Here is a 12,510-nt window from a genome sequence, read left to right on the forward strand (position 1 = left end):
GAGCAAGAGAGAAGTGAGATAAAGAGAAAGCAAGAGAGGAGAGAATTAGAGTAAATGCGAGAGAGAGAGGGAGAAAGTGTGTGTGTGAGAGAGAGAGAGGAGAAAGTGTGAGAGAGAAAGAAAGCAAGAGAGGAGAGTGACAGTAAATGATGTGTGAGAGTGTGTATGAGAGATAGAGCGAGAGAGAGAGAGAGAGAGAGAGAGAGAAATGGAAAGAGATTTTGTATTGTGTTGTATTGAGTATGTATACCTCTTTCTCTCTTTGTGCTTATGAGTTTTAGTGGGTTTTCCTTGACAAAGTAAACACATTAGAGGTAGTTGATGACGAGAGAAAGTCTGAACTATGTAAAAAAACATCTATCTATGAATCACAGTAAAATAGACACTGTCTCTTTAAAGTGACTCCTCCCCTGGACAACTATAACCAGGAAGCACCTCCCACCAAACACACAATCAGAGTTTACTCTACAACCACCAGGAAGCACCTTCCACCCACACGATCTTCCTGAGAAAACAAAACTTGAAATGGCGCAGCAAGGAGTTGATCTGTACCGGGACCAGTTCTGCTGTTCTATCTGTCTGGATCTACTGAAGGATCCGGTAACTATTCCCTGTGGACACAGCTACTGTATGGGCTGTATTACAGACTGCTGGGATCGAGATGATCAGAAGGGGATCTACACATGTCCCCAGTGCAGGGAGACTATTACTCCGAGGCCTGCTCTGAAGAAAAACAACATGCTGGCTGAAGTGATAGAACAACTAATGAAGACAGGACTCCAAGCTGCTCCTCCTGATCACTGTTATGCTGGACCTGGAGACGTGGCCTGTGATGTCTGCACTGGGAGAAAGCAGAAAGCCCTCAAGTCCTGCCTGGTATGTCTGGCTTCTTACTGTGAAACTCACCTCCAGCCTCACTATCAATCTGATACCTTTAAGAAGCATAAGCTGGTCATAGCCTCCACACGGCTTCAGGAGAACACCTGCACTCGTCATGACAGGATTCTGGATGTTTTCTGTCGTACTGATCAGCAGTGTATCTGTTATTTGTGTTCCATGGATGAACATAAAGGCCATGATACAGTCTCAGCTGCAGCAGAAAGGACGGAGAGACAGAAAGAGCTTGGCATGAGTCAGCAGAAAGTCCACCAGAGAGTCCAGGAGAGAGAGAAGCGACTCAAAAAGGCCCAACAGGCTGTTGATTCTCTCAATCGCTCTGCTGATAAAGCAGTGGGGGACGGTGAGAGAATCTTTACTGAGCTGATACGCTGCTTGGAGACGAGGTGCTCTGAGCTGAAGAAGGTCATCAGAGCCCAACAGAGGACCACAGTGACTCAGGCTGAAGAAGTGCAGAAGAGACTGGAGCAGGAGATAGCGGACCTGAGGAGGAGAGACACTGAGCTGGAGCAGCTCTCACACACAGAGGACCACATCCACTTTCTACAGAGTTACCCCCCCCTCTCCAGTCCCAGTGAGTCTACAGACTCACCCAGCATCAGTGTCCTTCCTCTCCTGTACTTTGCAGATGTGACTGAGGTCGTGTCTAAGCTGAGAGACAAACTAGAGGACGTTCTGGAAGAGCAGTGGCCCAGAATCTCAACAACAGTGAATGCAGTTAATGTTTTACTGCCACCAGAGCCCAAAACCAGAGCTGACTTCTTACAATATTCCTCTCCGATCACACTGGACCCAAACACAACACACAGATATCTGTCTTTGTCTGAGGAGAACAGAAAAGCAACACTAATGCAGCAAGAGCAGTCATATCCTAATCACCCAGAACGATTTATTGGATGGTGGCAGGTTCTGGGTAGAGAAGGTCTGACTGGACGCTGTTACTGGGAGGTGGAGTGGAGTGAAGGGGTTTCTGTAGCAGCCTCCTACAAAGACATTAGTAGAACAGGCACCGGGGAGGACAGTGCGTTTGGATTAAATTCCAAATCCTGGACTTTAGATTGCACACCAAGTCATTACTTCTTCAGACACAATAACAAGTACATAGCAGTACCGGGCCCCCGGTCCTCCAGAATAGGAGTGTACCTGGATCACAGGGCAGAGACTCTGTGCTTCTACAGTGTCTCTGACACAATGACCCTCCTGCACAGAGTCAACACCACATTCACTCAGCCTCTCTATCCTGGACTTAGGTTTTACTTATACCCTGCGAAGGCTGAGTTCTGTGAGCTGAAGTAGAGATCAGTGACATTCACAGCTCCTCTACGCAGGGTTTTGGATTTAAATTGATCTTGAAGAAGCTGAGTTGTGAAAGATGAGGTAATTAGGCGTTACATTCACGCAGTCACTCTATCATTGTTCTGAAGGACACACACACATACACTATGTTTATCTTTGTTTCTAGTTTCTAGCCTACCGGGGTAAAGTTTGTTTGATTGGATATTTACATATTCACATAATTGATTCCCATCTTCAATACCTCTGTCCCTTTGCATGTGGGGAAGTCAAAATCTTTATTTCCATACTCTGGGTAGGCTGGACAACAATATGCAACCGTTGTATTTGTGTTTGAACACCTTTGGTCATTTTGAATTACTGTGGGATTTGGGTCTGTCTCTCCTCTCTCTGTTCCAGGGGGGGGTTGGTAACAATGTGGGGGCCGGACCTCCATGGAGGAGGTTGATTCAGCCTATAACCTTCTCCCTCACCTCTTGTCTCTGGGCAGCCGGGACACTTCATACGGGACACTCTATTTTCAAGGCCTTCTGTTGAACCCACAGCCAGGATGAGTGGGGCATGGGTCAGTCGTAAATGCAACGATTTTGTTTTAGAACAGACCCATCTGCGTTATCAAAAGAGCTCAAGGAGAGAGAGAGAGAGTTGTTCTTCTGGTGGCCGACTTTGAGGGAGACAGACCTAGATAGGAGCTGGTTTAGGAAGAATGACCATTTATTGAATATTGTGCATTTTGTCTTTTGTTCTTGTATTCTTACTAAATAAACGTGGACATCTAAACCCAGAAGGACCCGAGTGGATATTTGCTTGAAACTTGCCGTTTCACTGACTGAACCTCAATATAGAACTTTGAACACAACGCAAAGGAATTGACTTGAACTCACTATTTCCATGATGTGCTACATGAGAACTTCAGTCTAAATCTAACATTACCATTGAAATTCAATACTGTTCAAATGAAATGAGTTAGAGTTCATAGAAACATAAGTCTATACTCTACAGTATCAATAATACAAATATGTGTGTACATGTACAGCCCAACCTGTTATAAATATACAAATAACTATGCTAAGTCTACCCCTGGTACAAATATAGCTAACTCTATCTTATGTCTACTCCCGGTACAATATATACTGTAACTATAATTATAAATATAAGTATATCCTGTGTATATATAGTACTCCATACTAAGTCTACCTTGATCTGTACATGGAATATAAGATATTTGGAACTTTCTGAACCTATTGTAAAATGTAATATAGATCAGTTTTACTACAATGTTTGCAAACATTGCCAACATACCCAAAGTGTTTCAGCCACAGAACAAATACAAGCAGCGTTGTCTGGTGTCAGTCAGCAGGCTATGAAAACAGGGCTCCATTCTTATGTCTGGTGGTGGAGCTACACATTCATGTATGTTTGGATCAATTACCTTTAACATATTCAATCTAGCCAATTAATAATGCACACATTTGGATATGATCACTTTTCCCTTTGTATAATAACTGTATAAGGTGACTGTACAATTGTCTTCATATAAACATTTAGTATAAAATAATTACCCATAAAATATGAAGGGCAATGTATAGTGTGTAAAAACATATATAAAAATAACAACACTTTCACACAAGTTCATAGTTTATTCAAAATATATATTGATTTAAGTGTCCAACAGGACTTTACATAAACATTTGTACAGTGGTGATGATGAGAGACAAGTTATGCAACACCTGCACTCTATTTCAGTTCACTGGAGATATCGTATCTTTGCTGACAAAATAACAGCATGTTATGAAGGTCAAAGGTTGTGCAAAATCTTCCAGCTTTGTCCTTGGACCATATCTTGTTCCACATATGAAATTAATAATCCATAATAAATAGGACTGTTACAGTTGGACAACAAAACAATATTTTGTATATTATCTATAGAACTAATCTTCAAACGGACACAAAGGCTGATTATGGCTGCACTTTGAAATTGAAATGATATAACATGTCACTGTATGTTGTTTGCTATAGCAACACTGCTAGGAGTAGTTTAGTGTATATTGTATACTGCGCTGAATTAACTCTTCATCAAAACGTTATAGCTAAGTGTTTTATTCACAATGGGAAATCAGATATTGCATAAAATCTGTTGTATAAAAGCAACAGAACACTAAAGGCTGTGCGTTGTAGTAAATCTAGTAAATAGAGTCGCGGCTGAGATGATTGAAATACTTTAGATGTGATGTTATTTACTCTTGTGTTCTATTGCTTAATCACTTCCTGTAGTAACATTTACAGAAACATGTTACATTATGGTTCACTGCAGATTTGGAAAGGCCGTCACCAGGGTTAACATTTTAACCCACCTCTTCAACCTCGGGATCCCATCATAGAGCTGCATGTAAATAATAAATGGTAAATGGCTGCATTTATATACTAGCACTTTTATCCAAAGCGCTTTACAATTTGTTCCTCACATTATACCCATTCACTCACACATTCACACACCGAATGAATGCCAACCTGCTCATCGGGAGCAATTAGGGGTTAAGTATCTTGCTCAAGGACACTTCGACACGTTGCCCGGGAGGAGCGGGAATCGAACCATGAACCTCTGGATTACCAGACGACTGCTCTACTCTGTCGTGTGTCTGCTGAGCAAGGGTAGAATTACCTATGGAGTCAATGGAAAGAAGACAGACGCATAATGGGGTAAACCGTAGAACTCAGGTAATTTGGACAGCCATTATGAATAACTAGCAATCTGTCTGTCGATGAGAGCTTTCTTATGTCTAACTATGCCTGCCATTCAAAATGCCATTCCAGCATTCGTCCCTATGAGACAGTTCTAGTCAAATTCTGCACTAATGCTAACATGAGTATATGCAACAATCTCATACTGGCTGCATATATTTTCTACTGTCTTATCTAGAAGCTCATACTGGCTGCATATCTTTTCTACTGTATCTAGAAGCTCATACTGGCTGCATATATTTTCTACTGTCTAGAAGCTCATACTGGCTGCATATATTTTCTACTGTATCTAGAAGCTCATACTGGCTGCATATCTGTTCTACTGTCTATAGAAGCTCATTGGTTTGTAAATGTAATAGATTTTCTATAGATTTTTAGTTTTTAATGTATGTTCTGTAATCTGTATATTGGCCTGGCAAATGGTGTGTTATTGTTGTATTAATTGTGATACTGCACACGATCACGATAACCATTAAATATAAGGATCTTGAATACAAGGTGTAGTGGTTTAAGCTCTATAGTCAATACAATGACAAGAGATCTGGACGGGCCATTGTAACACTGGGCAACTCCCACTGATTTACAGTATAAACTGGTGGCAGATTATCATGGACACAAGATGGCGCTATTCACCATACAATCATTCGACATAGCTTGATTGATTGATTGATTAAAAAGTTTATTAACAGATTGCAGAATGGGTACAGTACAGTACAGCTCAATACATACAATTGTTAAGGGGATGCAGACCAGTCTTGTTTACATCAGGGTCCCCCATTTTCAATTCATCATAACATATATGACATACATGACATACAGATAGACAGTACTGCTACATCTATACATTTATGACATATCAGATTTGCAAATACAGTACTGTTTGTGATACAAAAAGAGTCAAGAAAAAGAGTGTATATACATTTGACGTAGAAACTGTACATTGGAGGAGGTTGGGTGGGTGGGGTGGGGTTGGGTGGGTGGGTGGGGGCTGTACATTGGAGGTGGGGGGGGGTACATTGGAATACTGACAAAGCCATACTTGGTCATTTACTGTGCAACTGGGTTAGGACATTTGTAGGAGCCAGTTTCGAATTGCAGTCTCCCGTAGGTGTTTTTTGAGAGTGTTTTTGAAAGTGGGTAGTGATTCACATTCCTTTACAGCTGTGGGTAGGGCGTTCCACATTGATGTGGCATAATTGCGAAACGTGTTAATCCCTTGTTTGAGCCGAATCTGGGTTTAACATGATTTGTGGAGCTCCCTCTGGTGTTGTGATCGTGGTATTCACTGACCTTTGGCTTGCCTTCATTTGCAGGCACCTTTCCAATGTGGTCCCAGTACACCTGGTGCTGTGGTGGTAAAGACACAATGACATGATGCAGGTATGGTTTTTACATTGCAAAATGAGCTGGAATGCTGCTATCTGATTAGGTTAAAGGGGCACTTCACCAAAACAACAGTGGAAATTTATTTTACAAATAATCTCACACACATCCAAAAACAAACAGTTTTGCAAATATTATTTTAGTTTGACAGCTATTGAGAGTAAATTAGTTTGAATATGGCAACCAGTAATGTCGTCGGGGACACTGAATCCTTGTGTTGTGTTAATCACAGCTGAATTAAATGATAATTGAGCCTTGCTCATAGAAGTTATTGTTTCAATTTTTTTTTTTATAAACCATTTATTATAGATTCTGCAAGTCTTCTTTTAATAAAAACATCAAGAAGAAAAGAAAGAAACTAGCAAAAGAATAAACACCAGGCAGCTGTCTAAAAGCCTGTGTGACCTCTAGCTTTTCTCTCATGTGGTTCAGGACTCAGAACTGAGACTCTCGGAGCTCCTCCCACCTGCAGACTACTATGGGGGTAGATTTCTATCAAAAATAAACAAACGCAAAAGTAGAATCCACAATCGTAAAGTAGAATTTTTGATAGAAATGTACCCCCATAGTCCAGCATTGTTTTTGGAACTCGTCATTTTCATTTAACGCTATTGAATTTCAATGGTAATTCATGACCGTTTCATATTCTTCCTTAAAGATTTGGAACAGATATTTGACAAGCTAATTGCTGCTAATTGGAGGGATGATATCTATACTTAAACCAGCATTGATATTGGAATAGTAAACAGTAAGTAGTAAACAGTAAGTAAACAGCCATAGGTAACAGTATTGAATTTCAATGGTATCAATTTAGAAAGTAATTATTTTAGGGAGGATATCTAGATTTAAACCAGCATTGGATTTCAAACACTAAGTCATTTAAATGTAACGCTATTTCATTTCAATGGTAATATATATCTAGACTAAAAGCAGCATTCTTTTGGAACTCTAACTTGTTTGATTCTAACGCTATTGAATTTCAATAGTAATTAAAAAGGTGAATACATATGAAAAAAGGTTGTTGATTGTTGATTATGAAAATAAAGATGTGGACTTCCCCACAGGCAAAGGGACAGAGGTGCTGAAGAGAGAAATGGATTTATGTGAATATCCAATATCAAAACCAACTTTACCCCATTTGATAGAATAGTACTCTGATAAACGTAAAAGGACTCTATTAAAAATTCTATTAAAGTAATAGCATAAAAGTAAATATTGAATGTAAGTGACTAAAGTAAATACACATTCTGTATGGTGTACTACAGGATTATAATGCTTGGGAGCTCCTAAATTCTCAATGCATCAACCTCTGTGTGACGTCAAACTGGTTGTACATCCAGTTATGCTGGTTGTGATTCCTTCCTTTTGACATCGACAGACTTAAACATTAAATGTTATGTTTTCCATCTGATCACATATTTTGGATTAAAAGAAAGTACAGTAACTGGCAGGGTTTGTATAAATGTGGTTGAGGAAAATAAATTAGGAAACTTCCTTTGAAGTGTACATAGTAAAATGTATTGTTGTGATTATTATTCTTATTTGTTAAAAAAGATTATGCACTGTACTGTCGTAGCACGTTCCATTGTGTTTACATAAATGGCGAATAAAGTAATCTGAATCTGAATCTGAGATCCCTAAACTGGAAATACTCAAGTAAAGTATCCTAAAAACTGTATTTAAATACAAGAGTAAAAGTACTTTCTATCCTCCCCTGGGTTCTCTACTTTCTTTCAAGTTCAAGTTTGTTTATTATTTGTCACAACAAAATACAGAATACTTTATAATGAAATGTTTGTTTCTGTATGAGCCCCTGAGAGTGTGCTACATACAGTTACTGTACCTACTAGTGCATATTTGGTAACATCAAGTTATTCTCTAGATATGCTTTTAACAACTGTAATCATGGGTCTCATAATTATATATATACATAACTTTGCTCATGAAATGAGAACTACTGCAGATTTACTTTGACACCAATGCCCAGCAATGAAGTCGGGTTCTTTCTGAGACATAAAGGAAACTGGTAAGAAACCAGCCTCCAAACAAATCAGTAAATCAAATCAGTGATAGAGCGAAAGACAGAGAGAGAGAGCAAGAGAGAATAGTGAGTGTGAGAGAAAGAGAAAGCAAGAGAGGAGAGAATGAGAGTAAATGCGAGAGAGAGAGAGAGGGAGAAAGTGTGTGTGTGTGTGTGTGTGTGAGAGAGAGAGAGAGAGGAGAAAGTGTGAGAGAAAAAGAAAGCAAGAGAGGAGAGAGTGACAGTAAGACAGTAAATGATGTGTGAGAGTGTGTATGAGAGATAGAGAGAGAGAGAAATGGAAAGAGATTTTGTATTGTACCCCCCCCCCCCACCTCCAATGTACAGCCCCACCCAACCCCACCCCACCTACCCAACCTCCTCCAATGTACAGTTTCTATGTCAAATGTAGGTCAGTATTCCAATGTACAGTGTGTGTCCCCCCTACCCACCCGCCCCCCCCCACACCTCCAATGTACAGCCCCACCCCACCTACCCAACCTCCCCCAATGCACAGTTTCTATGTCAAATGTATATACACTCTTTTTCTGGATTTTTTTAGTATCACAAACAGTACTGTATTTGAAAATCTGGTATGTCATAAATGTCATAAATGTAGCAGTACTGTCTATCTGTATGTCGTGTGTGTCATATGATGAATTGAAAATGGAGGACCCTGATGGAAACAAGACGAAAGTCTTTCTCAGGTCTGCATCCTCTTAACAATTGTATGTATTGAGCTGTACTATACTGTACCCATTCTGCAATCTGTTAATAAACCTTTCAATCAATCAATCAATCAATTGTATTGAGTATGTATACCTCTTTCTCTCTTTGTGCTTATGAGTTTTAGTGGGGTTTCCTTGACAAAGTAAACACATTAGAGGTAGTTGATGGCGAGAGAAAGTCTGAACTATGTAAAAACATCTATCTATGAATCACAGTAAAATAGACACTGTCTCTTTAAAGTGACTCCTCCCCTGTACAACTATAACCAGGAAGCACCTCCCACCAAAACGCGTCACACACAATCAGAGTTTACCCTACAACCAGGAAGCAGTGAAGCACGCCACCCGCGTGATCAGATTTCACTCTTCCTGAGAAAACAAAACTTGAAATGGCGCAGCAAGGAGTTGATCTGTACCGGGACCAGTTCTGCTGTTCTATCTGTCTGGATCTACTGAAGGATCCGGTAACTATTCCCTGTGGACACAACTACTGTATGGGCTGTGTTAAAGACTGCTGGGATCGAGATGATCAGAGGGGGATCTACACATGTCCCCACTGTGCAGGGAGACTTATTACTCCGAGGCTTGCTCTGAGGAAAAACAACATGCTGGCTGAAGTGATAGAAGGCGAACAACTAATGAAGACAGGACTCCAAGCTGCTCCTCCTGATCACTGTTATGCTGGACCTGCAGATGTGGCCTGTGATTTCTGCCCTGGGAGAAAGCGGAAAGCCCTCGAGTCCTGCCTGGTATGTCTGGCTTCTTACTGTGAAACTCACCTCCAGCCTCATCATACTGTGGCTCCGTTAAAGAAACACAAGCTGGTCAAAGCCTCCACACGGCTTCAGGAGAACACCTGCACTCGTCATGACAGGATTCTGGATGTTTTCTGTCGTACTGATCAGCAGTGTATCTGTTATTTGTGTTCCATGGATGAACATAAAGGCCATGATACAGTCTCAGCTGCAGCAGAAAGGACGGAGAGACAGAAAGAGCTTGGCATGAGTCAGCAGAAAGTCCACCAGAGAGTCCAAGAGAGAGAGAAGCGACTCAAAGAGGCCCAACAGGCTGTTGATTCTCTCAATCGCTCTGCTGATAAAGCAGTGGAGGACGGTGAGAGAATCTTTACTGAGCTGATACGCTCCTTGGAGACGCGGCGTTCTGAGCTGAAGAAGGTCATCAGAGCCCAACAGAGGACCACAGTGACTCAGGCTGAAGAACTGCAGAAGAGACTGGAGCAGGAGATAGCGGACCTGAGGAGGAGAGACACTGAGCTGGAGCAGCTCTCACACACAGAGGACCACATCCACTTTCTACAGAGTTACCCCCCCCTCTCCGTTCCCAGTGAGTCTACAGACTTACCCAGCATCAGTGTCCTTGCTCTCCTGTACTTTGCAGACGTGACTGAGGTCGTGTCTAAGCTGAGAGACAAACTACAGGATGTTCTGAAAGAGCAGTGGCCCAGAATCTCAACAACAGTGAATGCAGTTAATATTTTACTGCCACCACCAGAGCCCAAGACCAGAGCTGACTTCTTACAACATTCCTCTCAGATCACACTGGACCCAAACACAACACACAGATATCTGTCTTTGTCTGAGGGGAACAGAAAAGCAACACTGATGCAGCAAGAGCAGTTATATCCTGTTCACCCAGAACGATTTATTGGATGGTGGTCTCAGGTTCTGGGTAGAGAAGGTCTGACTGGACGCTGTTACTGGGAGGTGGAGTGGAGTGGAGGGGTTTCTTTAGCAGCCTCCTACAAAGACATTAGTAGAACAGGCACTGAGGAGGACTGTGTGTTTGGATTCAATTCCAAATCCTGGGATTTAGAGTGCAGACCAAGTAATTACATCTTCACCCACAATAACAAGCTCATAACAGTACCGGGCCCCCGGTCCTCCAGAATAGGAGTGTACCTGGATCACAGGGCAGGTACTCTGTGCTTCTACAGCGTCTCTGACACCATGACCCTCCTGCACAGAGTCAACACCACATTCACTCAGCCTCTCTATCCTGGACTTAGGATATGTTACTCTGGGGAGGCTGCTGAGTTCTGTGAGCTGAAGTAGAGATCAGTGACATTCACAGCTCCTCTACCCAGGGTTTTGGATTTAAATTGATCTTGAAGAAGCTGAGTTGTGAAAGATGAGGTAATTAGGCGTTACATTCACTCAGTCACTCTATCATTGTTCTGAGGGACACACACACACACACACTATGTTTAGCTTTGTTTCTAGTTTCTAGCCTACCAGGGTAAAGTTTGTTTGATTGGATTATTTACATATTCACATATTTGATTCCCATCTTCAATACCTCTGTCCCTTTGCATGTGGGGAAGTCAAAATCTTTATTTCCATACTCAGGGTAGGCTGGACAACAATATGCAACCGTTGTATTTGTGTTTGATCACCTTTGGTCATTTTGAATTACTGTGGGATTTGGGTCAGTCTCCTCTCTCTGTTCCAGGGGGGGCGGGGGGGGTTGGTAACAATGTGGGGGCCAGACCTCCATGGGGGGGTTGATTCAGCCTATAACCTTCTCCCTCACCTCTTGTCTCTGGGCAGCCGGGACACTTCATACGGGACACTGTATCTTCAAGGCCTTCTGTTGAACCCACAGCCAGGATGTGTGGGGCATGGGTCAGTCGTAAATGCAACGATTTTGTTTTAGAACAGACCCATCTGCGTTATCAAAAGAGAGAGAGAGAGAGATGTTCTTCTGGTGGCCGACTTTGAGGGAGACAGACCTAGATAGGAGCTGGTTTAGGAAGAATGACCATTCATTGAATATTGTGCATTTTGTCTTTTGTTCTTGTATTCTTACTAAATAAACGTGGACATATCTAAACCCAGAAGGACCCGAGTGGATATTTGCTTGAAACTTGCCGTTTCACAGACTGAACCTCAATATAGAACTTTGAACACAACGCGAAGGAATTCACTTGAACTCACTATTTCCATGATGTGCTACATGAGAACTTCAGTCTAAATCTAACACATTGAAATTCAATACTGTTCAAATGAAACGAGTTAGAGTTCATAGAAGAGACATAAGTCTATACTCTACAGTATCAATAATACAAATATGTGTGTACATGTACAGCCCAACCTGTTATAAATATACAAATAACTATGCTAAGTCTACCCCTGGTACACATATAGCTAACTCTATCTTATGTCTACTCCCGGTACAATATATATGCTGTAACTATAATTATAAATATAAGTATATCCTGTGTATATATAGTACTCCATACTAAGTCTACCTTGATCTGTACATGGAATATAAGATATTTGGAACTTTCTGAACCTATTGTAAAATGTAATATAGATCAGTTTTACTACAATGTTTGCAAACATTGCCAACATACCCAAAGTGTTTCAGCCACAGAACAAATACAAGCAGCGTTGTCTGGTGTCAGTCAGCAGGCTATGAAAACAGGGC

The 12,510-nt window shown here is 41.3% G+C and overlaps 1 protein-coding gene across 1 annotated transcript; it reads left to right on the plus strand.

Moving 5' to 3' along the window:
- Window positions 1–525: 525 nt before the first annotated feature.
- LOC311223814 (uncharacterized protein) lies at window positions 526–11,448 on the plus strand (the record flags this gene model as incomplete). The annotated part of the gene is made up of 2 exons (XM_084308579.1): window positions 526–2,179; window positions 9,421–11,448. 2 exons carry the CDS (start codon window positions 526–528, stop codon window positions 11,133–11,135), a joined length of 3,369 nt encoding a protein of 1,122 aa, XP_084164705.1. The 3' UTR covers window positions 11,136–11,448.
- Between the last annotated feature and the right edge of the window lie 1,062 nt (window positions 11,449–12,510).

Source organism: Notolepis coatsorum (assembly GCF_963971535.1).
Source record: "Notolepis coatsorum genome assembly, chromosome: 2".
Lineage (NCBI taxonomy): Eukaryota > Metazoa > Chordata > Actinopteri > Aulopiformes > Paralepididae > Notolepis > Notolepis coatsorum.